The sequence below is a fragment of the Pollachius pollachius genome (genome assembly GCF_949987615.1).
Source record: "Pollachius pollachius genome assembly, chromosome: 14".
Taxonomy (NCBI): domain Eukaryota; kingdom Metazoa; phylum Chordata; class Actinopteri; order Gadiformes; family Gadidae; genus Pollachius; species Pollachius pollachius.
This window is the reverse complement of record NC_136947.1, coordinates 5,089,929-5,116,414: the sequence shown is the minus strand read 5'-3', so window position 1 is coordinate 5,116,414 and position 26,486 is coordinate 5,089,929. Positions and strand designations below refer to the sequence as shown.

General features: G+C 43.4%; 3 protein-coding genes across 6 annotated transcripts; 1 reads left to right on the top strand and 2 right to left on the bottom strand.

Moving 5' to 3' along the window:
- Nucleotides 1–214: 214 nt before the first annotated feature.
- Nucleotides 215–3,064, bottom strand: mrps14 (mitochondrial ribosomal protein S14). Of its 3 annotated transcripts, none has more exons than XM_079750937.1 (4): nucleotides 2,918–3,064; nucleotides 1,811–1,957; nucleotides 1,389–1,553; nucleotides 215–745 (listed from the first exon to the last, which is right to left on the bottom strand). In XM_079750937.1, the coding sequence occupies exons 2-4, from the start codon at nucleotides 1,880–1,882 to the stop codon at nucleotides 563–565; spliced, it is 420 nt and encodes a 139-aa protein (XP_079607063.1). In that variant the 5' UTR covers nucleotides 1,883–1,957; nucleotides 2,918–3,064; the 3' UTR covers nucleotides 215–562. The 3 variants fall into 3 exon arrangements, with proteins under 3 accessions (XP_079607063.1, XP_079607062.1, XP_079607061.1); XM_079750936.1 differs by lacking the exon at nucleotides 2,918–3,064 and adding an exon at nucleotides 2,642–2,716; XM_079750935.1 differs by lacking the exon at nucleotides 2,918–3,064 and adding an exon at nucleotides 2,473–2,576.
- On the top strand, nucleotides 2,608–9,193 carry ripk1l (receptor (TNFRSF)-interacting serine-threonine kinase 1, like). 2 transcript variants are annotated; one of them, XM_079750933.1, is made up of 11 exons: nucleotides 2,608–2,775; nucleotides 3,095–3,269; nucleotides 3,632–3,788; nucleotides 4,031–4,168; nucleotides 4,284–4,515; nucleotides 4,969–5,118; nucleotides 5,450–5,526; nucleotides 5,761–5,836; nucleotides 6,269–6,889; nucleotides 7,053–7,187; nucleotides 7,824–9,193. In XM_079750933.1, exons 2-11 carry the CDS (start codon nucleotides 3,112–3,114, stop codon nucleotides 8,117–8,119), a joined length of 2,040 nt encoding a protein of 679 aa, XP_079607059.1. In that variant the 5' UTR covers nucleotides 2,608–2,775; nucleotides 3,095–3,111; the 3' UTR covers nucleotides 8,120–9,193. The 2 variants fall into 2 exon arrangements, with proteins under 2 accessions (XP_079607059.1, XP_079607060.1); XM_079750934.1 differs by having other exon boundaries at nucleotides 2,668–2,802.
- Nucleotides 9,194–10,456: 1,263 nt separating this feature from the next.
- On the bottom strand, nucleotides 10,457–15,840 carry LOC307085688 (opsin-5-like; the record flags this gene model as incomplete). Its single annotated transcript, XM_079750554.1, has 5 exons — nucleotides 10,457–11,038; nucleotides 13,163–13,500; nucleotides 14,390–14,517; nucleotides 14,863–15,025; nucleotides 15,750–15,840. 5 exons carry the CDS (start codon nucleotides 15,838–15,840, stop codon nucleotides 10,457–10,459), a joined length of 1,302 nt encoding a protein of 433 aa, XP_079606680.1.
- Nucleotides 15,841–26,486: the final 10,646 nt, after the last annotated feature.

The following is a 26,486-nucleotide window of genomic DNA, read 5'->3' as shown; positions in this document are numbered from 1 at the left end:
TGGTTGGCCCTGATTCAGCAAATGACTAGCAAGCCCCATAACAGTTTGATATTTGGCTTTCCATTTCAGCCAAGAGATCATCCAAGTTATGTCGTTTTATAAGATATATTTTTATATTTTAAATATATAGAAGTGTTGAGAATTATTCTTTCAATACGTCTTTACAGTTGGTTAAAAAAACAAAAATCACGCATTGAGAAAAGAGTGGTAACATTATCTACATTTATTTCACATGTATGCATAAATAGGAAGTCAAACAAACACATGTAATCATCCATTCAAATTGAGAGAGAGCAAGTGGCAATGCATAAGGCTGGCATGAACATGAATACATGACAACATTATGGTGAAGAAACCAAATACCAGCCCGCCAATATTCATGTTGGATAGGATGGTGCCTAGTCCTTATAGAGATCAAGGTACTCTGTGGAATGATATTGCAATCTTATTTATCCGCAAGATGAGAAAGGCCCAAAATGAGCACCCATCTGCTGGTTATGGATCTGTCCGTGTTCAGCCAGCCAGCCAGCCAGCCCCCCTCAGCCACCCAGCTTGTATCCAATCACCACATGGCTCTCATGATCCCGGACATCTGATTGTGGTCTGCAAGGTGACGGAAGACGATGCGGCTGAGCCTCCACCTGCGCTTGACCCCGCGAGGTCGCGAGGTCATCACACAGCGGTTGCGGATCCTCACTGGACAGCTGTCCCTGGGCAGCGCCGCCATCTCTTTGTCCGCCACTTCCTGCAAGAACACACATTTTGAGGCAGTACATAAGTCATTGGGGTTATTTTTGTAGGAATTTAAAATGATAAGACATGCATTTTAAAAAAACCAGTTCATTTGATTCACACCGTGGAGTTGCTGGGAGACAGTGTGAATGCTCAATGCATGTGTGAAATATTGTACAGTTATGCACTTCAAACTATTACTTATTAATGATTAATATTTTCCTTCTGTGATTGTGGATGACAATTGGACAGGAACATCTCATCATGAAATTATCTCACTAGTGTTAGAACAAGCTCTATAAGCCAGGTTACCACTTGCCAAATGTAATTGACAGCTTCCACTATAATGGCTCATAATATCCCTAGTACTTTTCTCTGAAATTAAAATCCTCAAGGTTTAACCGGAGCCATGCAGATAGATGATACAGAGAGATTTATGAACAGTTGTCTTGACTTAGTAAGGTACATTTAAAGAGAGAAACATATTCATGGTGTCATCTAATCATAACATCGAATGGACTGTTTGCATATAGTGAGGAAAACAACGTTGCACCTGTTTTTCTTAGACATATTTCTAGTCATGACAATCCACAACACTAACAAACATTTAGTTTGCGAAGCAATTTGATCCTTACCGTGTTTAAAAAATGACCTACCTGAAGCTCTTTGGGCAGGATAGTGTTCTTCCGCAGAGCATTGATTCGTACTCTCTGGTCCGCATAGTCAAACGCCATCTGTCTTCTCTTGACGTCTCTTAGCATCCTCCAGTCCACATAGTAAGATCGAACTTGTTGCACCCGACCCCAGCAGCTCGTCAGGGCCTACAAAGAATCGTTTAGCAATTGCAATATAATTAAACTGGTTAAACTGGTCATGAAACTTTTCGGGTGTTATATGACATAATATATTAAAGAAATACACATATTTACGTAGATTGGACAGTATTTGTCATTGCAGGTCAACAATTGCTTGTCAAGGCTCATTTGGGATCGACACAATATGTCTGCCAGCGAATAAGACATAAACTAGAAAGAGGCAACTATCACACAACAATCAATACAAAAGTTATGATTGTCACCTGATTTGGTGCTCCAAGAGTTGAATAAAGGGCATTTAACCCCCGCGAACACGCCAGCCTGCACGCAGCCATGTTTTCAATGCTCCTCTGTTGGTTTCCTGCTAACGTCGCCCCTTAGCGGCCGGGAGTCTGCGCACTGTGGAGGCGCTGTTTCGAAAAATAAAATGAAAAAGGCAAAAACGGACGGAAAAAATTAAAACATGAATATGCAACAAATGAAAATATTACTACAATGGAAATTAATTCAGAAATTGAATAATGTCAATCTACATCCCAGAATCAGTTTATTATGTGTTGTTTTCCACCGTTGCATATCTATGTCCAGTGAGTGATAAACAGGAATGATACATCACTGCATCATTCGTACTAAATAGTGAATCATGCAGAACTCGTTTACTGTTTGTAAATTGCAAGCGTCGATTAGCAAAAAGTAAGGTTAGGCGCGCAAAGCCGCATTGGGCTTTAAATGGTTCTTCCTGATTGTATAGCAAATGCTTCGGAGCTACAAGCATCGAAGACAGAACAGTGACATCTGGTGGTTAGAAGACATGATGGCGGCTTTTAATTCAATATTCCCGGACGAAGCTAAATGCCACTGCCCGATACTTTGGGATAACAGAGGACAACGTGTTTGGATCCCTTGTGAATAAAAAAACGATTACCTGTATGTTTTATTTAAACCTTTTTTGCCAGTGCTGCGAAATTTTTGGTACAAGCTCCGACACACTGCGCCGACGCAGATTGCTTTGAGGAAGTGACAAGAGCATCAACGCCTTGGTGTCACCCTTAGCAAAAGGTACATAATAAAAAGTGACGCAGACATAACCACACCGGGGCCGTGGCGTGACGTGACGTTGACGGGGTCCAAAGTGCTGCTCGGCGCTTGACTTTTCGGGCTGGCCCGTGGTAGTTTCACTTCGCATTCTGCAACCAGAAGTGATTTCCTTCCCGGAACCGTTCTTGGAGTAATTCACATTTTTGCTATGAGATTGGTAAACACATTGCGTCATTATTTGCTGTGCTCGTAACACAATAACAAGTCGATAACAGCGATATTTTTTTCGAATTGTAATTGTTAAAAAATGTAGTTGGAGAAGTTTGGCTTACTTTTGCAGCCCTTGCGCCTGGACTTCCGTTCCTTCTAACCGAATCGCCCAGATTGCTCTCCCTCTAGAAAAGGGATCGCAATTGAATTGTGCCACGTTATTGCAAAATATGTAACAATATTCCGGTTATGGCGTGTATTAGCCTACTTTGTTAAACGTGTTGTCTCTATCTCCCTAGAACTTCAGGCCCGTATAATGGCCAGTTCACTCGACACTTTTCGGATCCGATCAGCGGATATTTTAACCAAAGACCGGCTCGACTACGGAGGATTCAGTGAAGTCTTCTTATGCCGCCACAAAACCCTCGGACCTGTGGTCCTGAAGTCTGTGTTCACCGGCTTTCTTCGAAACGAGTGAGTTCTCTGACAGTGCTCGTCGACATTGGAAATCCCCTTCTTCCTACAGCATCTATTGTTTATAATACATGTATATTCACTGGTTCAATTAGATTATAGTTGACTGTTTATTACGTGGTAGACCAGTTTATAAACCCTTATCTAATCATAAATGACGAATGCCTACATTGAAGCCATTAACTCCGTTTTTATTTTCCTCATGGTGTTACTTTTTTCATAGAGAAAATACCCACTTATGTTAACTCTTGTTTTACGCGTATCTATACATACCACGACTACGACCCAACCTTTTGTGGTTGTTTGCTTTTTTTTAAACTGTATTTATTTATTCAAAACATAATTTCCCCGTACCTTCACAGAGATGGTAAGAGATTACTGCTGGAGGAGGGGGCCCTGATGATCCAACTGTGCCATGAGCGTGTGGTGAAGCTTCTGGGTGTCATTATGGAGGAAGGGGACTACTCCCTGGTCATGGAGCTCATACCAATGGGCAATCTGAAGTCCATGCTTCAACAGGTATGGACTCTATTCGTGTTATCATATTAAATAGTTCAGTGTTCTGCGTGGTGTCCGACCGGACCTCTAGCGGGTATGCGGAGGTACTGCATGAGTCGCAATGAAATCCGAAAAAAAACTAAAGAAAAACATTTAAATATGACAGTAAGACTACAGTTTTATTTTCTGTATGTTAAGTGACAATGAATGGGTTCATATTTTATTGGAAGCATGTAAAATGTCCTGCCATCGGTTTCTCACAGGTTACAGTGCCAATATCGATCAGGGGCAGAATCGTTCTCGAGATTCTGGAAGGAATGGTTTACCTCACAGAAAACAATGTAATACACAAGGACTTGAAGCCGGAGAACATCTTAGTGGACCGGGACTTCCACATCAAGGTATACCACGCTTTAATCCTCACAGGGTTGTACTTGTGATCAATGTGTGGAGAGGTGTGTGTGTGTGTGTGTCCATGTGAATACTTAACATGTGGTGCGCTCTATTCGATCCCAGATCGCTGACCTCGGCCTGGCCACTTGCGAGTCCTGGAGCAAGCTGACTCGCGAGGAGTCCCGCAGGAAGAGCCGTTCAGTGGCCACGGCGGGAACCCAGGGGGCCGGCACGCTGAGCTACATGGCCCCTGAGCACTTGGAGGACATCAACATCCGCTCCACGGAGAAGTCTGACGTCTACAGCTTCGCCATCGTGCTGTGGGTCATCCTCACCGGCCGAGACCCTTACGAGAGTGAGTCCTTACGGGAGTGAGCCCTCCACAGGGTGGCTTTTGTTCAGCAAATGCTAACAACCTCCATTATTGTTTAGACCATTACAGTCTGTTGTACAAAAAACAACAACTAAATGTAGTGGTCAATATTTGGTTGCCTGCGAACACCATTGGAAGGCGCGCTTTGCTCAGGTTCTCAGTGAATGGGGTCTGTGGGTGCATTGCCATGTTATTGGTTGTCTATGTCAAATGTACTTTTCTTTCAAACCAAATCGCATCCAGCTCGTTTTTATGGGGAGGGTGGCTGCAAATATCAGTGACGCCTTCACACAGTGACCGACGGCAATAGAAATAAAGGAAAGGACGAGCAGGGATACTATTTGTTTTCTGTGTTGTCCATCTCAGTGAGCCTTACAGTAATGCATCATATGACCCAGCAGGCCGGCCAGTCACTGTTGTTCCTCTCCTCTCCAGACGCCCGGAACGAGAACCAGGTGTGCATGTGTGTCCGCAATGGAAACCGCCCAGCGGAGGACCTTATCGCTGAGGACATTCCCCGCGAGATGGTGGACCTCATGAAGAGCTGCTGGCACAAGGACCCAAAGCAGAGGCCCACATTTCAGGGTACGCCTCTTTTGGATTTTCGATGTCTGTGTGTGTGTGTGTGTGTGTGTGTGTGTGTGTCATAAATATTTTATAGTAACATCGAAATATTATAATCTTGTATTCTCTGATATTTTTTTCTCGATTGAGAACAATTATTTGTATGCTAATATTATGAATAATATTAATAACGTAGTAGCAATAATAATAATAATCGCTGTGGTGCCCAGTGTCTGCAGTGCAATGTGTGGAAAATGTCATGTCTTACGTTACAACCAAACTTAATGTCATTATGTCAGTCTCAGATCTCCTCTCAATTTCTCTCTCTCGTCCTCCTTCTCTCCTTCTCTAGAGGGTTACAAGATGTTCCTTCCTTTCTACAAGGAAAATCTGGAAGACTTAATTGAGATGGATTCCCATAATTTGAGGGTAAGTGTTTCTCTTTCTCCTGACAAATGTACTTATTGTAAGTCGCTTTGGATAAAAGCGTCTGCTAAATGTCTTAAATGTATTTGTATGTAATCAGATGACCTTGTGTTCATTCATGTTCAGTGAAAACAACCAACCATAGCAATTGTTTAAAGTGGCTCTTCACAACATTGCCTTGGCCCCACCAATACGCTTTATGCTGATCTTGATTCCTCTGACCTACACACCCCACAGGAAATGTACGATGGTCCCGAAGGGCTGGTGGAGAAGTTGAAAACCCTAAGCATCCCCTCTGAGTCTGGATCAGCAGGTGATATTCTCATCAATGAATCCAAAGCCTGTACAGTCATGACTAGTGGTGCAACGGATCACGGATGATCCGTGATCCATAGGGTCAACCCTCATGGTTCGGAACGAACGTGATCCGCGGATGGCTAACTGCAAAAAAAAAAAAAAGAAGAAGAATGTTAATGTAAATATTTCAATATTTGATTAAAATAAGAGTGATTCATTGTTGATGTTGAAATAAAACCAAAAAACCATTTGAAAGCTTAGTCAAATTTGTTAGCTAAGTTATCTTTTTATTGTTGTTGATCCGAAAATGATTCGATCCGGGACTCAAAAACCGCGACACGATCCGATCCCTGAGGTTTTAGATCCGTTGCACCCCTAGTCATGATGTCTTCAGAACACATCTCCAGCAGCGCACGCATAAAATCGGAATACTCATCCCCCCATGCAGACGGCCCCGCTCCCCTGCTGAGCTCAGACCGAAGCGTCCCCTCCCACGACCCCTCCCTTGGCCCCGTGGAGGCCAGCGTGGAGGACCTCCACTACCTCTCCTGCCAGACCTCCTTCGGGGAGCCCGCCGGCCCCATCCAGACGGACGCCCTGGGGGTGGGGGCGAAGGGGGCTGGCGCCACCAGCCTGGAGCAGAAGCTGGACATAGAGCTGCAGTACCACAGGAACGGAAGCTACACCCTGGTGGGCCAGCCGCACTCGGCCGACCCCAGCCAGCCCGACCACACCCCCCTACGACGCTCCGTCTCGGAGGCCCAGCACCCGGGGATGTCCTCGGTGCGACCGTCAACCAGCGAGCCCTCGGAGGACGGCTGCTTCCGCCCCGACACGCGGCTCTACGAGTCGATGGCGTCCTCGGTGTCCTCGGCCAAGTCTCACCACATGCCCACTGTGTCCAGCAACCCGTCCCTCGCCGAGCACCGGCTCTTCCCTCCGGAGCAGGCCTCGGCCTACGAGCGGCAGAAGTCGTGGCCGACGTACCCGGTCCTGGACATGGCGGTGTCCGACTACCCCGCCGGGCTCCGCTTCACTCCCAACAAGATCGGCCCCCTGCAGGACACAGGTGCTGAAGGAGGGGATCTGTTCTCCTGGATTTTTATTTTTGGTCTCTGCTGCTCTCCGGCAAATGCTAGATGTCTTACTAGGTTCCTCTTGAAGTGACAATGGTGTGTGTGTGTGTGTGTGTGTGTGTGTGTGCGTGCGTGTGATTGTGTGTGTGTCCACAGGTTCCCAGGGTTTGTACATCCAGAATGCGAGTGCTATCCAGATTGGTAATAACAACTCTCTGAGCATCAAGGGCTCAGACTCCAGTCTGGGTAGGCCGTCCTGCTCTCTGCTGCATCAGGCTCTCCTTAAATATGGTAAGGGTGGCGTTCACTTTCTCTTCGTTATATACAGTCTATCGCGCTTTGTTTCCCAGAGTCTATTAGAGGAAAGTACATTAGTTCAGTACAAATCTCACAAGGTGTATTTCATAAATGTGAAACATTTCTGAAATCCATCCATCCATCCATAAAGCCAGGTTTTTGTGTTATTTAAAAGTGAATCGAACTAGTGGACCGTATTTTAGCGATGGGAAACACATCATGAAGAAAAGGAAATGCGGTTGTGTGCTTTTGGTCATCCGCTGACCAAATAGTGAAACCATTCCATTGCCTCACATATCATTTGGCAAACATCCCCAAGTCACTTTCGCTCTCTTATATCCATGAGCACGTTGCTTCTGTACATCTGGTCGAACAAAAAACTCTGCGTTTGTAAGCCCAAAGCACACACGGCGCAAACGTATCCTCCTATTTGAAGTGGGACACAAACAACAGCCAGAATTATGTTATTTCAGCAGAGCCAAGAACAGGAAGGGCGAGTAAAGCAGGGTCAGTATCTTTTCACCTGTTTCGAAAGAAACCCCAAATTTCAAAACGTTACGTTGTCACCAAGGCTGGGGCGCCTCGGGGCTGAACACGAAGCAAACCACCTCTTCTGACCGTTCCCCACAGATGACCAGGCGGTGACTGAGGAACACCTGGACCTCCTGAGGGACAACATCGGCTCCAACTGGAAGCGCTGCGCTCGGCGCCTGGGCCTGACCAACGTGGAGGTGGAGGCGGTGGACCACGACTACAGCCGCGACGGGCTGCAGGAGAAGGTGCACCAGATGCTAGAGCGCTGGAGGATGAAGGAGGGCAGCTTGGGCTGCACCGTGGGCAAGCTCTGCCAGGCACTGGATCGCCACATCTCCGTGGACGTGATCCAGAAACTGTTGTCCGCCTGCCAGAAGAGCTGCTCCACCTGAAGGGGAGGGAGATGGCAGCACACAGGATAGGGAGTTGAATTTACAACCCCGCCAAAAAACAAAGCCATCTCTTTCCAAGCAAAGTCCTTCCCATTTAAGTACTTAAGATACGTTTGTCATGATCATCTCTCTCTCTCTTTCTCTCGCTCTTTTTTCTACTTCTATTTCTTTAGAGGGATAAAGATGTTCTTTCCTTTCTACAAGAAAGTCTGGAAGACTTAATTGGGATGGATTCTGTTCGATTTAGTTTAAAGTGAATTTTCTCAGCCGTACAGACTGATCGGTTTACAGTTTTGGTTTATACCAACCTCTCACTTCCGTCTGATGCCGTAAGTCAAACACAAACTATTTTTGACACACAATGTAAGAACATAATGTGTAGGTACCTGGTTTGCAGCAGCGGGCTGAGGCAAATTCACTCACCACGTAGAAAAGTATTTCCAATACCCTGATGAGAGAAAGTCCAAAATTCTCTAATTGTTAGGTGTTTCCTGTTTTTGGGGGGTTAAACAATATATTTGGCTATTACCCGGGCGAGATGGATGTATTTGAGCCAAAAACCTCAACCATAACATTAAACATAATGATTTTAAGTTGTGTGGAGGGCATAGTGGATCAAGTAGTTGTGTCATCATCATTAATAACATTTGAAAATGTACCGGCTATTCTTATGAAACATGTGAATTATGTTGAAATGTGCAATTTTCTTTTACACTATTATATATATATACATTTCTTTCATCTGTTCCACTACATAAGATGTAGAACAATAAATATGGTTCCTGTTCAAATGTATGCAATTAGCAAGCTGGTTGCTAATGGCTTCTGTGCTATCACCCTATAGTATAAAGGCAAGACCATTTGATATCTTCAAAAGGTATTTTTAAATGATAAGTTTGAACAGAACTTTCAATGGTCAATTCACTGTGATGTGTTTGTGTGAGTATGTATGTGGGAGTAAGGACAACAAAGTTGCATATGACAAATGCTGATTCATTTTCCAAATATAAATTTCAAATAAAAAAAAGTTGTGTAAATGTTTAATTTAGGCAACAATAACAGTATAACAATAACATCAGTTGGAAAGGCTATTTTGTGATTTCAAAATAACTCATTTTATTAACTAGGTATTCGATTTAATATATATATTTTTTTTACTTATTAGTCATTTGTTTTGTTCTGATTGGTCCTTCTTAATAAGAATTATAATAAGACCACAGTGTCGGGATTAGCATTCATGTCTGATAATAGTAGCCCACTATTTCCCATTTCCCATTTAATAATTTCATTAAAACACGCAGCAGCTTCCTGCAGTTTGGTTGGACAATGAGGATTGAATTATCGACTAATTGTAAACATTATGGAACATGGCCAGAAACAAAGACTGTTTGTCAATGAATGCATGGTAGTCACGCATAGGTGAGTCTTATGACCACCATGTGTGTTGGCTAAGGAAAACAAAGAGTATGTAGGCCTACTTCAGACAAATCAGCCGTGCTGCCACCTCTCGCATATGGATAATGTGTATGGACGCACAGTTTATGGTTCATCATTTCGATTTGCTGGTGGTACTTCACAGCTGCAGAATCACTTTGCCCATTCACATATTGAGCTGCAAAACAAAAAACAATAGAGATTTTGAGCACCACACAAAACCATCCCACATATCCACATAACATAAGAAACATTATGTACGCTACATCTGTGTATAACGTAGTTGTTAAGTGTAAACAATAACTTTTCAAGTACATCATAAGTACATAAAAGTGTAACACCTTTAGTAAAAAAAAAAGTTTGGTTGTATTTGAGGCATGTATCTTCCTTTGAGAACTTGATGTGACTACCTGACTGCAGAGTGTGATGACAGAGACGGAAATAACAGCATAACCACAGCCACCACTCTAGTTTACTAGGGAAGTACTAAGCTAGCACAATGTATTTACAGAGAACATCTGGAGGCCAAAACATTTTCATTGCATTATTTTTACTAAATTTATTAGAATTGGCTTGAATTGAATTGGCACATTTCTTTGAAGCTGTTGAAGCTTCCTTTGAAAAAAGTGGTATCTATAATTGGATGAAATAGTACATGACTACATTCATTTGACATAGTTTCAGTTGAGCACTTTGAATGGTTAGTCACTATATCAGTTAGAAAAAATAAATAAACATGACAGGATAATCTCCTGCCAGAATATAGTACAGAATCTTATTGAACTACATTCCTGAATAGGATTCCTGAAAACTGCATATATCGAAATGCACAGCATTGTGAATATCAACGTCAATACTTATTCACTGTAAACAATACCCAATAAAAAGGAACACAAAAACGGTTTAAGGCCAAGCTTCTATAGCGTGCCCTGGTATCATCTCCAGGTTGATGTGGAGGTTCTCAATGTCTGAAGTCCTTTCCTCCCCCACAGTGGTCGGCACACAGTTCACCTGAGAAAAACGCAGCGTCCCCCGTTTGTTATTCCTCTGAGAATCCGACACGGGCGGGCATTCGCAGGACACGTGGCCCCGGGGCTTGGTACCGAGTGTTTGCCGCGAGGATGGGGACGAGCTGCCCTCCGTGTCGGTGGAAAACTGGTGTGTCTGTTGGACGGAGGGTGGGCCGGCCGCCAGCGCTTGAGGGCCGGGGCGTGGCGGTGGCGGCGGCGGTGGCGGCGGCCGGAACGCACAGCTCAGGCAGGAACGCCACAGGAAGCCCAGGTCCCGGCATAGGACCCGGCGGAAGTTGGGCCTCAGCATCAGGTAGATGGCGGGGTTGTAGATGGTGGAGGACTTGGCCAGCATGGCGGGCAAGGCGAAGGCCAGGGGCGGGATGGCGTCCACGTGTCCGAAGGCGGCCCACATGGACACGATGGCGTATGGGCTCCAGGCTGCGAAGAACCCCATGCAGATGGCCACACTCAGCTACAGGGAGGAGGAGGAGGAGGAGGAGGAGGAGGAGGAGGAGGAAGAAGAAGAAGAAGCAGAGCACTTTTTACCTGGACCTCTGGAAGTTAACAACTTGGAGAGGATTGCAGCCAGGATTGAAGCCATAACAGTGACCCGTCAGTGATATTAGACTGAGACTTGGCATAACTACGGCCGTGACAGTAGCCTGAAGTTCATTTTTGTGTGCATTACATAATGAAAATGTATACATAATGGTCCTCATGCGAGATACTACACGCCTGTTATTTCACACAGTAGCAGAGATGCTACAATAGCAAGCAAGATTTGAATATGTAGACAAAATAAGACTTTAGTGTGAAGACATGCAAAGCTGTAGCCAATATTCATACAGATTGCAGCATGAATCAAAGAGTGTTTTACTACTACTAAATAATAAATATACTGCATGACATAACTTTTTTGTCATCAGAAGAATGATAATGTTATTTTTATCTATAATGACACAATTATAATCATTTTCAAGGGTCAGGTTTGAAAGTAGGAAGCAAATAGTAATAAGGATTCCTACTGAGGGGGCAGCCATACAATTGAACCCTACTAGTGCTAGTATAATCTCAAATCATATTCATTATATCTCTGAAGAATCAGATGGTATGACATGGTATTCAGAATGTCCATGTGTGTTCCCTTCATAGGAAAAGGAAAAAAAATCAACGCTTTTCAGTGATGATGGATCGGAAGTCGAGAGTCAAGAGCAAATTGAGCAAAGGATTGCTTCAGCCATAGGAGATGTGTCACACCCTAAAGCCTCATCATCTATTCAATAGTAGTCACAGTTATAACAGTAGCCGTTATAATCAATGCCTTGTGGTGTTCTCCACTGTGAATAACACAGGAGAACATGAATGAGAATTCCATTTTTGTCGGGTGGTTTTCGGGCCGTTTCCATGGGAACACGTCCTCCATGTGTGCCACTCTGAGTACCAGCCTCTTCCCTCATGCTGTAAGACCCTCGGTGCTGGCTCAAATGCTTTAAGCACTCCTTTATCCACACGTCCATCAAAGCCAAGCCGAGGCCATCCCTGTAACCCTTTAAACTGATTTTAACTGTAAACGACGTGTACACTTTGTGATGACTCTGTGCTGATGAGGCTGCCTTACCCTTAAGACACATGTAATGTACATCATCATGATGACTACAGGTGTGTTGGACGATGGGCAGAGTGCAATGTGTTGGTAGATGGCAGTCTGGGCATGTACTGGATGGGTAAATGTGAATGGTTGACTGTGTATGTACTATATGTTTGCAATGTGTTATTTGCATTTTAACTGCCGAAACGGACCCTGTATAAATCCAAGAGAAAAAGTATTGTTTACTCAAGTTAACCTTTAGCGATGAGCATTCATGTAGCAGCCGGTAACAGCAGCCGGTAACAGCCATGATGCAACACCAGCTCCTGCTGCTTTCTTCTCCCCAGGTATTCCCAGAAAGGGAGATTATGGCTCTCAGAAAGAATGAAAGTTGTAGTACAGATTCGATGATTTGCATTTGGAATTGTTGAGCCTAAAACAGACCACAACTCTGAAGTCCAAAGCATGCAGCCCTTACACAGTGTAACCCGTCCTACAGTGTTGGGACTGTTTTCATTCTTTGGCTCACTTCACATGGATCTCTATTAAGTATTTTTTGGATGCAAACATTCAATGGCATTGTTTCTCATCCAAGACAGGAGTGTGTTTCGCTGTGTTAACAACGATACGATTCTCTTTCTCCCTACACGTTCACATTGTACATGTCCGTCGATGGATCTCGATGACTTTGCATGGTGCGCTATCAAAATGCATTGTGGGTCAATCCGTTCTGTTGGCTCCGTTGATTGCTTCCAAAAAGTTGACTTTTCAGGCAGCGACGGATCCGTCGGCCAATCAGTTTGCGTTACCCATACGTCAGGCACGCCCTCCGTCATCCATCGACGGACATGTACAATGTGAACGCGGTGTCATTTGCAAATATCAACTACAAAATACAAATATCACTACAAATATCAACCAAAATCCCACGCTCCGTCCATTTTCCTTTTATCATCCCTATTAAAAACCTCACGTTTCCTGTGTCGTCGTTCATTTCCCGGAGCTCACCTTGACTATCACCGCCTGCAGGCTGCTCATGTGCGGGCTGGGCCGGGCCGAGTGCCGCTCCATGGTGCGCTGGGAGGCCCGCAGCCGGGCCATGATGGCCCAGTAGGACGTCCCGATGGCGCAGCACGGCAGGATGTAGCAGAAGAGGAAGAGCGCCACGGTGTAGGAGCGCGCCTGCGTGTGCTGGTTGGAGCGGCGCCAGTCGATGCAGCAGGCCGTGCCGTAGGGCTCGGGGCCGTACTCGCCCCAGCGCGCCAGCGGGCCGGAGGCGAACAGCAGGGCGTACGCCCAGGCGCAGCCCATGAGCCCGCGGCCGTGCCAGGAGTTGAACCGGTTCCCTACGGAGACAATGTGATGGTATCGTTAGCCTCACAAGTATAACTGCCTCAAGTCATATTTTGGCCAAATTGTGATGTCTGCCTAACTCTACTCTCCTAACGCTGCTGATTCACTGTGCCTCGTTGCTATTTCCTAAGCCAATTAGAGTGCTTTTAACATTCCATAATCTTTATCTGCCTGAGTCATCTATTGGACTGAGGCATTTTTGACGCTAAATACAAGATGAACCTTAAAATATGGCTTACGTACTTATGCTATGAGGCAACAATATTAGCTTTGTGTGCGTTCTACACTGTCCAGCAATTTGCCCCTTGGTGCGCAAGTTGGTCCTGCAGTCTTTTCCCTCTCACATTATGGTCAGGGGGAATGGCAGAGCTCGCTCTACCAAGGATAGCTCAGGTTGAGGTTCAGCTACGAGGAGCAGGTAGAGGTGAGGCATCTGGCTCAAGGATGTCTACAGGTAGGTGTTGGAAATTGGTGATGGAACTCATTATCATTCAGGGTGGGACTCAAACACCCTAGCCGCTAAACTATCCTTTCCCCACATCTTGCATGTAAGATGTTGGACATAAACAAGACATCACAGCTGTGAATATTTTAAAGAAATTCATTTTGAAATTTCCTCATCTCAAATACATCTGAATCTGCCGAAAGGTAAGCTATTTTATACCATTCCAATACCATTTCCACTCACCATCGCTGTCAAAGCGAGGCATGCAGGGAAAGCGCTTCAATGCACAATTATAGTTTTGTTCAAATCAAATCGATAAATCAAACTGCCACCAATTAGGGACTGAACCGTTCGAATCCTTGTGTCCTTCCTAACTCGGAACCGAGATACAGGGGAGGAGGGGAAGGGGAGGGCGAAGACTTGAAGACTTGGCTTACCGTAGAGAGGATGGCACACTTTCACAAAGCACACCATGCTCAGCAAGGTGAGCGTGGTCAGACTGCAGATCCCGAACAACATGCCGCAGAAGGCGTACAGGTAGCACACGGTCTTCCCGTACAGCCACCTGGGGGGTTGGAGAGTCGGGAGAAGAGAAAAGGAAAGGGAGGGAAAAAGAAAGGAAACGATTTGGGAATGTGAATGTGGAGGGGGGGGGGGGGGGGGGTCGACACCGTTGAGAACACAATGAATTTAAGACCCCATTCTTGTGGATAACAATGTTAGCATTGCGAACGTGCCCAACAACATACATTTGTCCTTTTATTGCAATGTGTGCTAGCCTTGGACCATTCCCTTTTTTGGCAGAAACCGTGCTTTTTATCCCCTCAACAATGTCCTCGTCAGGGAAAGAAAGATCCTTACAAAAGAAGAAGAGCAGAAAGCAAACAGACTGTGACGACTGTGGCGGCACCTGTGATATAGGCTGGACGAGATGGCCATGGGGTACAAAGAGAGGGTCAGGCCCAGGTCGCTGATGGCCAGGTTCACAATGAAGTACTCCGGAGGCTTCAGCAGGTGCTTTTTCTTGTAGGAGACGTACAGCAACATGCTGTTGCCAAACAGAGAGCAGACCCCTGGAGTTGGAGACAGACCCCCAACCCCACCCCACTGGACTGTCAGACATGCCAGCAACGATCAAGGCAAACACGGCACGCATGAGCAGGACTACTTAGTGTGAGAGAGCTTTGGAGGAGGGGGGGTGGGGTTTGTCACTTTGCCGCAAGTGCGATCAATGATTTGGGTTTTTTAAAGGGTGGGGAAACACGCATTGTCTCTGGAGCTAGGCACTCCATCATGCTTGGTCGAAGAGCAGGGAAAACAGACACTGACAGGCCGAATCATGGCCGGAGATCAATTCTTGAAGATCCTGCTCTTCGGCCCGTGGACTGGGTTGTTTACGATGCAAACAGGGCAAACAACAAAAAGGTGGTTAAACTGGAAACAAACCCGAATCCAAAGGTTTGGTGTTTCACCTTTATAGGTGTGAAATATCCATCTAATGGAGGAGGGGGATAACATGTTGTATCAAGGCCCAAGGGGGGGGCTATTTAGGGACTTCAACACATACAAAACATTTTGTCTTACTTTGGCGAGCTTCACCGAAAAAAGGGTTGTTGTTGCACTACCCTCCAATGCTGCTTTGTGTTATCCAGGATCAGAAGATCGCAGCAAGTGCAACATGTTCCTAGTTCCATAGATACCGTATTGTTGGAAACACATTCATGCGTATCGGCAGAGTAGGAAATGGGAAACAAGACATCTCGGTTATGTGTGTGTAGTAGAATAAGTGAAACTTACCGAACACAGAGTAGACCACGGCAACGGTTAGATCCATGACGACAGGTATGTTGGATATGAACGAGCTGTCATCCTCCAGATGTGAGCCCATCTTAAAGAGAGGAAACCCCAGCGTTTCTTAATGAGCCATACTTCATGTCATCAGGAAAATAAAGACAAGGAGGAAGAGGAGGAGGAAGAGGTCATGTCTACACACGTATGATGGATCTCTGTTGCCTGGGGGCGGTTTCTGATTCTACTTTCATAGCGGAATGTCAGGTCAGGAAGTGTCAGAAAATATTGAGTGACACAAATCAATAGGCATTAACAGTCATGTGTATGAGCAAACACCTATAGGTTAAATACAAATTGAAGCAATCATTCCATCAGAGGGTGTGTGTGTGTGAGTGAGTGAGTGAGTGAGTGAGTGAGTGAGTGAGTGTTATCCTGTACATTTCACTGTGGTTAGCAGGTCAGGTTGTTATGAAAACGTTCCTCCCACATATTCATTGGGAGAAACCTCGACCGATAGTCAGTTAAGGTTTTAACTTATGAGCATGGTTTCTTAATTGTTTATTCCATACAAATTGGGCCGATATGGTTATGCTTCACCATTCCACAATACAAACATAACATTATATTTAAAAGTTTGTGAATGTGAATTACAAATCAAATTGTACTTATCTTAAACGCGTGTGTTGTGGGAAGGTTATGCGCAGGCTACGCACCGCACAACAACCTAATTATTTTACTTTACGTTGTATTTCTACCCTAAGAAAACGACGGATATAATAAAGTGCATAGCCCTACCTTTCGTATTTTTTTTTATTTTCAAACGAACTGCTGAAACATCAATCTTAAGAAGACCTACACATTATCTCCGTGAGTGAGTGCTGCTTTCTAGTCTCGTTATTAAAACAGAAGAAAAAGAAAATAAACAAAATGCATCTTAGTTTCATGAAGGAAATAGGCAACATAAAGTCGCTCACCATGGAATGCAGGTCAGGCACCTTGTCCAATTGGCGAGGGTCTCCGTTGTAGATGTTTATGAAGATCCAGTAAAGTCCCCCAAAGATGGAACAGCGCCTAAACGCCTTTTGAGCTCAGTGTTACTTCGAATGCATGCAGGCTGCAAGGCACTTGCACGCATCGCCCGAGGAGTCGCGCCAATGAGCGTTTCTCCTCAGCCTGTCGATGTTTAATTAGGAGGATCTCTACTTCCTTCGTGCTCCTGAATGTCGAGCACTGAGCACTGAGCACGGAGCACCGTGCGATGCTCTCTGATCAAATCGATGACGTCAGTTACAACTTATCTTCGTACGCCTCGGCCCAATTTTTAATTTTGAAGTTTCACATTTTGTTTATCTGTTCATAGAGGAATTGAGCACTGTATCATTAAACGACTATCAGGCCATGATTGTGTCCGCGCTGCCGTCGTTAATTATACCATCAATACATGCATCGGGCGTGTGGAGCCGTTGATTCATTGGAAGAGCGTTACCGCACGTTGCTGTGGGGATGCTTTAACAACCCCACCCTGGGGCTTGCAACCATGTGTCATGGGATTATATTGAATTTGGTGAATGGACAAATTCTAAGAAAAACAAAGAACATTATTTGAACACATACTTTGAAGGTTGGAAATGAGATGAATGACATCCATATGTTAGTCTGGCATGTGGAGTGTGGTAGGCCATCATCTCCATGCAATAGGCTTTTATAGGTACTCAAAGACATTTTACAGATTTTGGTTTTATATAATAAGAAGGTATATTGGTAAGAAGAAAGAGGGAAAAAAAGAAAGAAAGAAGGGTGGGAGGGAAGGAGGTTATGTGGGGAGAGCATTCTTTAACGAATTTTGCTGTACGAAACTTGTGGTAAACACTACAATCCAAACACTCCAGGCGGCATGAACCTGGCTGCCGCAAAGGAAATCAATAGAAGTGAAGTCAAAGGCACTCATGGAAAAAACCCAGGAATATAAATTGAGAGCCAGCAAGGAAAATGGGAGGGTCACAGCTGCATTGGTCATACTGTTCCTGAGCGTGAGATGGATACCCTCCGAAGAGTAAGGTGTGCATTGGCAGAAAATTGGTTTGCATGCCTCTTGCGCTAATTTTTGTCTAGGAGCAGAACATTGCTATGCACACGCACACACATGAAAGCATGTTCACACACCGACACACGCACAGCCACACTTAATTCATGCATAATATTGTGTCTCACTGTGTTAGTGTAGGAAAGCTATGGAAATGGTAAAGGAGGAATGGGAAGGAGGTCAAGCCTATGGATAAAATAAACTGTTTGGCGGTCAGTTTGGTTGAATTTTAACATCATCTGGTTGTGTTGTTTTGAACACTATGTGTGCAGAAACTAGTCAGAGCTGGTCAGAACTAATGTTAGCTCTAATATTGTGTCAGGTCCAATGTGGTAATAATGTTATAATAATGTTATACCTAACATTATTAGGTATATTTTACACACTTATTTTCATTCATTTTGCATACAGGCAATACAATCATAGTTTCTTTATATGTACAGTATATAATAATTACATTTCCTTTGAACTCAGTTAATTTCCCCCACAATGTTTTGATTCCACATGTCCTAAACTACAACACCCATAATTCAGCAGGAACCCAGTCACATTACCATTGTACTCCTTTCGGATGGGATGTAGGTATTGCGTTGTGGTCTGCGACCCTAAAAGTTAAAATAAACGTAAAATCGTCTTATTTTTTGTATGCAATAATTTGCCTGTGCCCTTTTTGCCTCTCCTCCAGTGCAGGGCAGTGAACAGGGAGCCAGCCAGGGGGGCGGCTCTTCTGAAGTTACTGGGGCACGGTGAGGGATGCCTGTAATCTAAAGAGCACCGCTGGCACTGCAGGACGGGGGAGCTTCAAGCAGAGGAGCCTCGTGTCTCCTTATGTGATGAGGGAGCAGACATGCAAAACGTCATCTCTCCTTCCATCTCTTTATTTATGTATTTATTTGTAACAAAGTAATATTTATTGGGAACCAACTAATATCAATATATTTTTTATATTTAAATATATACTAGCAGACTCGTGGGTGTGGGGTTTCCACGCTACCAAGCCGAATAGCAACCACACAACACAGAGAGCAGTTCAAAGTCAATGTTCATTTATTAGGGGGTCGTCAAAAGAAGGGATCTCATCCAAAGCAGGACATTACTTGCTGAGGGTAACCAGGCGCTCCTGGTCTCAACAGGTAATCAATGCAATTCGGCCTCTCCCCTCTCGTCGGCAGCGCAAGATCACTCATAGCTGTCTGTAGTTGTTAGGCCCCGTGTGGCAGCCTACCTTTCAACCCGAAGCACTGACTGACTGCTTAACGATCCTCAGGCTTGCCTCATCAAAGGAGGCAGTCTGTTCAAGGTTTGGGGTCGGAGACAGCAAGGTATCTTTTACTATTCAACTCAACCCTCCCTGCCGTCTGCCAAACATCCTCCCCCTCAGCTCCGACCGGGAGGGCGGTCCAGCTCCCCAGAGCCTTCCTCCCAGAAAGGGCAACGGCATTCCCATTGGCTGACCCTGACATGTGCAAAACAGAGAAATGATGTAGTGATAAGAACCAGCGGGTGGTCTGGGCGTTACTGTCCTTATTCCGCTGCTGGCACTCCGGGCAACTGCGGCAGTAATCCTCCACTGCTCTTCGCCTAGATCAAGTCCAAGGTCTTTTCCAATGATAACCGGCATTACTTGATTACACCAGGGAGTTCCTGCTAAACTTTCGACAGCTCAGCTATCCGCCACCAAAACACCTGCACAGTTATCCTGTAAGAATCTGTTAAGCTGGCCACCCCAAGAAAATCAAAAATATAATAAGAGGAAAAAGCGATGGTTCCAGAGTCGGAATTCGAAACTGGGCTATAAAGACAAGGTTGAGGGGAAATTAAAGAATGGGAACGCAAGAGATGCCTGGGGAGCACTTAACTCTATGATGGGAAGGAATCACAAAGTAGCACCTCAGTGTGAAGACCCTGTCAGTCTCTCAAATTATCTTTTATTCTAGGTTTGATAAACATGACTTCAGTGACATGTGATTCTGCCTGTGAGAGGATGAGAGCTATGCCTGTGACGCGGAGGGAAAGGGATGGGATTTCAGTACTCCAGCGTGTTAACTCCCACAAGGCCCCAGGACCAGTTGTCCTTAAGGGAAGGGTACTGAAAGAGTGTGTGCCACTCAACTGGGCCCCATCTTCACCAACTATTCCAGTTGTTCCTCAACGCCAGTTTTGTCCCTCAGGCCTGGAAAATGGCGACCATTGTCCGAGTGCCTAAAATAACACGCCCAAAGTCACTCAATGACTTCGGACCCATTGCCCTCACCTCTTTATTATGCATTGTGTAGTCTAGTGTGTAGTGAACTAAAACGGCAAAAGTTTGAACTCATGGACCCCCCCATGTCATTTGCTTACAAAGCTGACCGAAGTGTCGTTAAAGCCACCCTCACTCTGTGAGATAAAGTACACAGTCACTTGGCAAACTAAAATCCCCCCCTCATGCACCACCCCGCCAGGGCTTATGAAGAAAGAGATTGGGACTGAGAACTGCACTAGTATTTAGTCATGTTTTGTTGACCCACTTTGTTTATATTCTATGTACTTATATAACTTAACCCATATTGTCTGTGTGTTGTTTGCTATGTTTCATGTTGCCGGCAAAGACGAATTTCCAGTGTGGACAATAGAGTGCTACCTACTCCCAGAAGATCACTCAGGTGCTTTCTGTATTTGCTAGGCCCCATGCGGAAGCCTGCTCTCCCTTCTAACCCCAAGCACTGCCTGCTCAATGATCCTCAGGCTTGCCTCCTTGAAGGAGAAATACATACGTTTTCCTTTGGAGTAAAGTCCAGAACTCTCCATGGGCCGCAGAGATTCATGCCGTCTTTGAAGAAGCCGAATTTCAGTATATCTATAGAAATAATAGATCATGCAGCATAAACAAAATTAGAAAAAAGTTACTTGTCGGGTTCAATGAAAAATGGTTAAATGATATAATGTTAAAACCGAAATTACGGACATGCGTCCGAATCAAGCATAATTATGAAACAGAATTACATGTTAAAACAAATTTACCAAGAAATCAGAGATCCTTGATTGCCCAATTAAGAATGGGAATCCTTCCCCTGGCACATGAGGTCGGCAGATTTAAAAATATCCCAGAGGAACTGAGACTTTGTGATTTACGAGAAGTGGAGAATGAATCTCATTTCCTTTTATACTGTCCCTTCTATGATGAACTAAGAGTACCTTTTGTAAATCAACTGTTTGCTCAAAACCCTGAAATATTTTGGAGTAATGATGATGTCAGGATGGAATGTTTGTTTACCTTTAATGTTTATAAGTTAGCCTCTTTTGTTACTAAAGCCTGGATGAAAGGTCAGGATGGTTTATATCATTAAAGTTAGTATTGTTTAGCATCTACTTTTGGTTTTTGGTCTGTCTAGGTTGTTTTATAATGTTGTCTTGTAAGCCCTTGTGGGCTGGGCATGCTAATGCATGACACAATAATAAAAATTCAAATTAAAAAAAAATAAGGCTTGGGGGTGGAGCCAGCAGGCTGAAAGTTATCTTCCTTCAATAACTATTCACCTCACCCCTCCCTGCTGCCTCTCAAAATACATATTTTAGTTATTTTGTCGTCTCACAAATCAGACTTCAAATCATACTTGGCAGATGGTTTGATGGAACAACTGTGGTTCAGACAAAAGTGCATAAATTAAATCCTGGCGAGAACACCTACACATAAGAAGATGTCGGCAACATCATCATTAACCTTGCATTCTCATTCAACTTTATATATTCTAGCGTAAAATCATTGCAATGAAAGTATAACACAGGGTAAATGTCACACCACCATGATCACAGTTGAATCGCATTAACTTATATATATACTAATATATTGATATCACCAAGTTCAATGAATTCTTGTCACAATACTTTTTGCTTCAATGAACATATACTACATTGTCTGCATATATAGCATAAAAGAAACATGTTGCTTTTAAGACTTAGAAACTCTTAATTAATTGACCTATTAAAAATCCACCACTTAAAGTGCAATATCTGCGTTTGCTTTCTACTTTTATTCTACTTAGTACTTTCGACATCACTCTTCCATTATTATTTTAATTTCCTTAAAATTTTAGAGAACGCAACTTCACCCACATTTGCGGTTTCTAAACCTTACTTAATTCCATACTTTGATTGAATCCCTTTATCCTATTTGTAGGCCAGGCTACAGTGACCTTTAATCAAGTGAGTCACCTCACAGTCCATCCCTGGATGCATTGCTTTAGAAAACATTTTCCAGAATTAGAATAAAAAAATGTGAAATTACTTACATGCAGGAGTCACATAATTACAGTCATAGAAAGAGAATGTTGGGGGACTCAGTGGGAGCGGTGTGGATGATGGCTGGTTTAAGCAGCCTCACCTGGCCCGAGTCTGACTGATTGGACCCATGGGCTGGTTAAAGGAGAACTCAGGCGATTTCTAACCTAATTTTGTTTTCCTAAGGGTCACGGAATAGCTATAACGCTAACCCTATTTATCCGCGTTTGGGGCTTCTAAACACACTCAGAAAAACCATTCCAAGACCTATGTAACACGAGTTGGTTCCTTACGAGACACCACCGTGCTCGTTTAACTCAAATAGTGTGGCGAAACTGTATCAACTTTGTGTCTTTGCATGTAAACACTCACTGCAGATTACCCCGTTGACATATCCAGAAAGCCCTTACTAGCCGATAGCAGAACGGATGCACAGCCACTGACTAGTGGCTTGGAGCGCATCCGTTGAGAAATTTGAGAAATCAATGTGCACTTTGGCTTCAAGCTGTAATTGTCTGGTGTATCCACTAGACCTCCAACCTTCAACCATTGCATTGATCATGCATTCACAGCAGGCATGTTTCAAATCAAATCAAAGATATTTTTGTTCTATTAATCAAAGATAATCAAGTTCAAACATCATACAGCATACGACATTTAGCTTGAATAGTCGGTCACCATCGAGATTGAAATTTGGGGCTATGTTTTTACGTGCATTTGAAAGCTTATTCAACTCCACACCAAAGCACGTTTAATATAACTTTCTGGGAAGAAGTGTTTAATTACATTTTGTACCCACAGGCTAAAAGAGGTATAGCTGTTTGGTGCCCATGCGAAGGAAATCATGGCCAGAATAGAGCTAGCAATGTCCAAGCTGCATGTCACCTTGGTGGCCTTGAGCAGACACTATTGTAGTTGCAGACAATGATCCATGACTTTGGTCCTCCTTTCCATGCAGGAGCTCTCTTCCTGAGTGTGTATGTGGTGGTGGCTGGGCCGGGGGAGGCAGCTCTAACCTGCAATCATCCATTCACTTACACAAATGTATTTATTTTTAGGGGGAAAGGAAATTTTCTTTCATTGCTGGAGGTTACTTTATTAATTTCAGTGTCTGTGCTATTTCTAGTCTTGTATTATTTTTGCTTTTAGAGTAGATACCTCCTCAGGTCAAGATTAAGAACATTTATACACACTTTCCCGAAATAATCTGACGTCCCCAGAATTGGGTTTAACCCATCCGTCGTGGGCTTCCTTCAGATAATTTCATGCGGCGACATGAATAGAACGAATATACAGAAGGGAAAACCATACATTGATAGCGTGTGCATTTGAAAAAATCCATGACATTCTGATTCCACACTTCTTGGCTCATGTCACATCTTTCTGAACATCTGTTAAAATACATTTCAGGGACCGTGGAATTTTCTTTGAAGGTATTGCATCAGGCAATTATAAAATAGGTAGCAGTAGGCTTTAAATATAACTAGGTTATGTGATACATGTGTGTGTGTCAATATAAAAGAATGCAGTTTGACTGATTTGTGAATGGACTTAAAGGTCGCTGATGATAACTCAATGTTACTCTGTGAGGGCTATTCTGATTTTGATTTGAATTGAGTGGTTATTGCTTTGTTGCGCCTAAAAGGTTATTGCTTTGTTGCACATATTACATATGGCTCAGGGGATTAGATCAGTTGTTGGGAGAGAGTGGAGCACAATTGAATGTGGCTTGATACATTACAACAAACGCAAACGTGAACAACTGGATGGTCTCAGTAAAACTGCGCTTCACAAAACTCTACTCATTTTATATAGCTGTTCACATTACCATAAGCGTTTTTTGGATACTTTCAACACTTCTATTTATAAGTGGATGTTTAATTTGACCAAAAATAAAAAAGATAATTAAATCGACTTTCAAATAAGATTATTGTTTATTGCAGTATAACCCCATAAACTCCCTCATAAAAACATGTATATAATACATTAGATCCAGAAATATCCACTGGGTGAATCTCTGTTCTATGTCTAACGCCACATCTGACATGATAATGCATTTTCAGACCGTCTGTCGGGGGCTTCTGAACCCCCTAATGAAGTACTCTATTCTGGTCATCATTTCCTTCGCAAGGGCACCAAACCTATACTTCTTGGGTACAAAATGTGATTAAACACTTCCGGCCAGAAGGTTACATTAAACGTGCTTCGTTGTGGAGTTTGCTTGTGAATAAGCTTTCAAATACATGTAAAAACATAGCCAAAAACTTCCAAGTCCAAGATAGTGACCAAGACTATTCTAGGTAAATGTTTTATGCTGCATGATAGTTGAACTTGATTATCCTTGAATAATAGAACAAAAATATCTTTGATTTGATTTGAAACATGCCTGCTGTGAATGCATGATCAATGCAGTGGTTGAAGGTTGGAGGCCTAGTGGGATATACCAGATAATTACAGCTTGAAGCCACTTGGAGAAGAGCTGTATTAACAAGTGTTCTGAATACTGATGTCTGCATGCAGCCCCGATATACATTCAAATCATTTATTAAGCCAGAGGGCATGATGGTTGAGCCTTTATGTCACCTTAAAGGTATTTTAGAAGGTTTTTTATAAGCAAGCCAATGGCATAATAACACAATCATATCGAAAAAATAGTGTTTATTTAGTTACATGAGCTACTGGATTTATCTTTTTCAATAAAATAAATTATTAAGGTGATCACAATTTTTGAAATACAGTAGTGTTAATTGTATTCTTCATAGAGATGTGTGGCTTTATCTGCAAAGAGACTTGATTAACCCAGGCAGGGTGATCGGCATAACAAAACGTGTGTTAGTTATCCAAACACATCCCTGGACTCTGTTATTATACTCTGTTACATTATGCGTTTCTGAGTGGGTCGTCAAAAGGCATTGACTGACCTGAGGGACACAGCTACAGAATCATATAGTGTAGTCCAGTTCAGGACATTAGCTCTATCTATTCCAAGAAGCCATTTGTCTCCGAAGATAAATAAAGCAGTGTCCTGGAAACATCAACAAACATACACACACAACATACTTCTTACACAAGCACCACATACACACAATAAGAGAACAGACTTCAATCAAAGACAATTTTCTAATATGGCAACATGTTTGGGGGGGGGGGGGGGGGGGGAAGTTAGGCTTCCTAGGCTGTTGTTTAAATAATTACACTTGATATATTAGATCGGTGAATTGTGGATTGGATGCATCCTCTCTGATGGAGCAACAAAAACGGGTCTGGAAACAATCCAAAAAATTATATGACAAAATATTCCACATCTAACACACTAATGCTTAATGATTTGGAAGTCATGTGGAAATTGATTGCTTTTCCAAGTAGGGATCATAAAAAAAAACATGATTGGATGGACATTTTCTCTCATCAAAAGGATTGTGGTCGGTCCTTCTATGGAGGTCCTCAGTCACTTTCAGAAGACAATTCCCTTTTAATTGCAAACAATTTCAAATCCATGCCCTTCTCTTAAATGAAGGATAAAGGATGGTTATGCATGTTAAAAATCACTTGCATTAAAACGATTTGAGTCTGACGCGTAGATTGTAGATTGTCGTCCGCAGACAATGACACATTGACTAACCTCTCATGGAAAAATTGGACTTTTGTATTTTTAAATCATTGTCTGTCGGTTACAACGGAGTCTGTGGACGACATAACAGTGAATCGCCATACAAATTCTCTACAAAATGTCTTATCACAAAGACCAAAGTGCTCTATTGCTATTGTTTACATTCGTGCAACGCAAAAATGCAATCAGGCGGAAATTGCGCAACCAAGTGAATTTGACAGAGGATATTGCTGGTGGAGGATTTAACGTTTAAGTGAATGAGAGACAGTTACGATGGTTGGATCACCCATACTGGTGCTTTCCTTTAAACTGGGCCACCCCTAACCTTTCTATGTGCCGAAAAAATGATTTGTTTGTCACTCCGTTTTATAAATTGTGACTGTGCTTATCGACATTGCTCAACAGTTAGCCACGGAATCTACAGAGGAAGAGAGAAGAACAATTGCATTTAATACCTATGTTTTACAAGAATTCTGCCCCTGGGGCTGCTCACATCAATGTTACCGCCCTACCTTCCCACCACCACCTTAGTTAATTAGAAAATCAATACAGAAAAAAAACACAGGTTTACTGTGAATTCCATCCATCTACAACCACTATGACCTCAACCTTGGAAGCTTCATGAGAGATAACATGAAGCTTATAGCCTGGCATGAAGCATGAAGTCAATTATTGATTTGCTGATTATACGCACTTTATTGTTTATGGCTTGTACTTTAAGAGTTGGCATAACTTTATTAGAATAGCAGAGTGGTCGTCACTCCAAGTGTCCGATGTAGAAGGACATTTC

What these genes read in the sequence shown, in the direction of transcription:
- mrps14 (XM_079750937.1), bottom strand. Translation starts at nt 1,882, where the DNA reads ATGGCTGCGTGCAGGCTGGCGTGTTCGCGGGGGTTAAATGCCCTTTAT. An exon ending in CTCTTGGAGCACCAAATCAG is followed by an intron (nt 1,554 to 1,810) that starts GTGACAATCATA and finishes GATTCTTTGTAG; the next exon opens with GCCCTGACGAGCTGCTGGGG. An exon ending in TCCTGCCCAAAGAGCTTCAG is followed by an intron (nt 746 to 1,388) that starts GTAGGTCATTTT and finishes GTGTTCTTGCAG; the next exon opens with GAAGTGGCGGACAAAGAGAT.
- ripk1l (XM_079750933.1), top strand. Translation starts at nt 3,112, where the DNA reads ATGGCCAGTTCACTCGACACTTTTCGGATCCGATCAGCGGATATTTTA. An exon ending in TGAAGTCCATGCTTCAACAG is followed by an intron (nt 3,789 to 4,030) that starts GTATGGACTCTA and finishes GGTTTCTCACAG; the next exon opens with GTTACAGTGCCAATATCGAT. An exon ending in ACCGGGACTTCCACATCAAG is followed by an intron (nt 4,169 to 4,283) that starts GTATACCACGCT and finishes ATTCGATCCCAG; the next exon opens with ATCGCTGACCTCGGCCTGGC.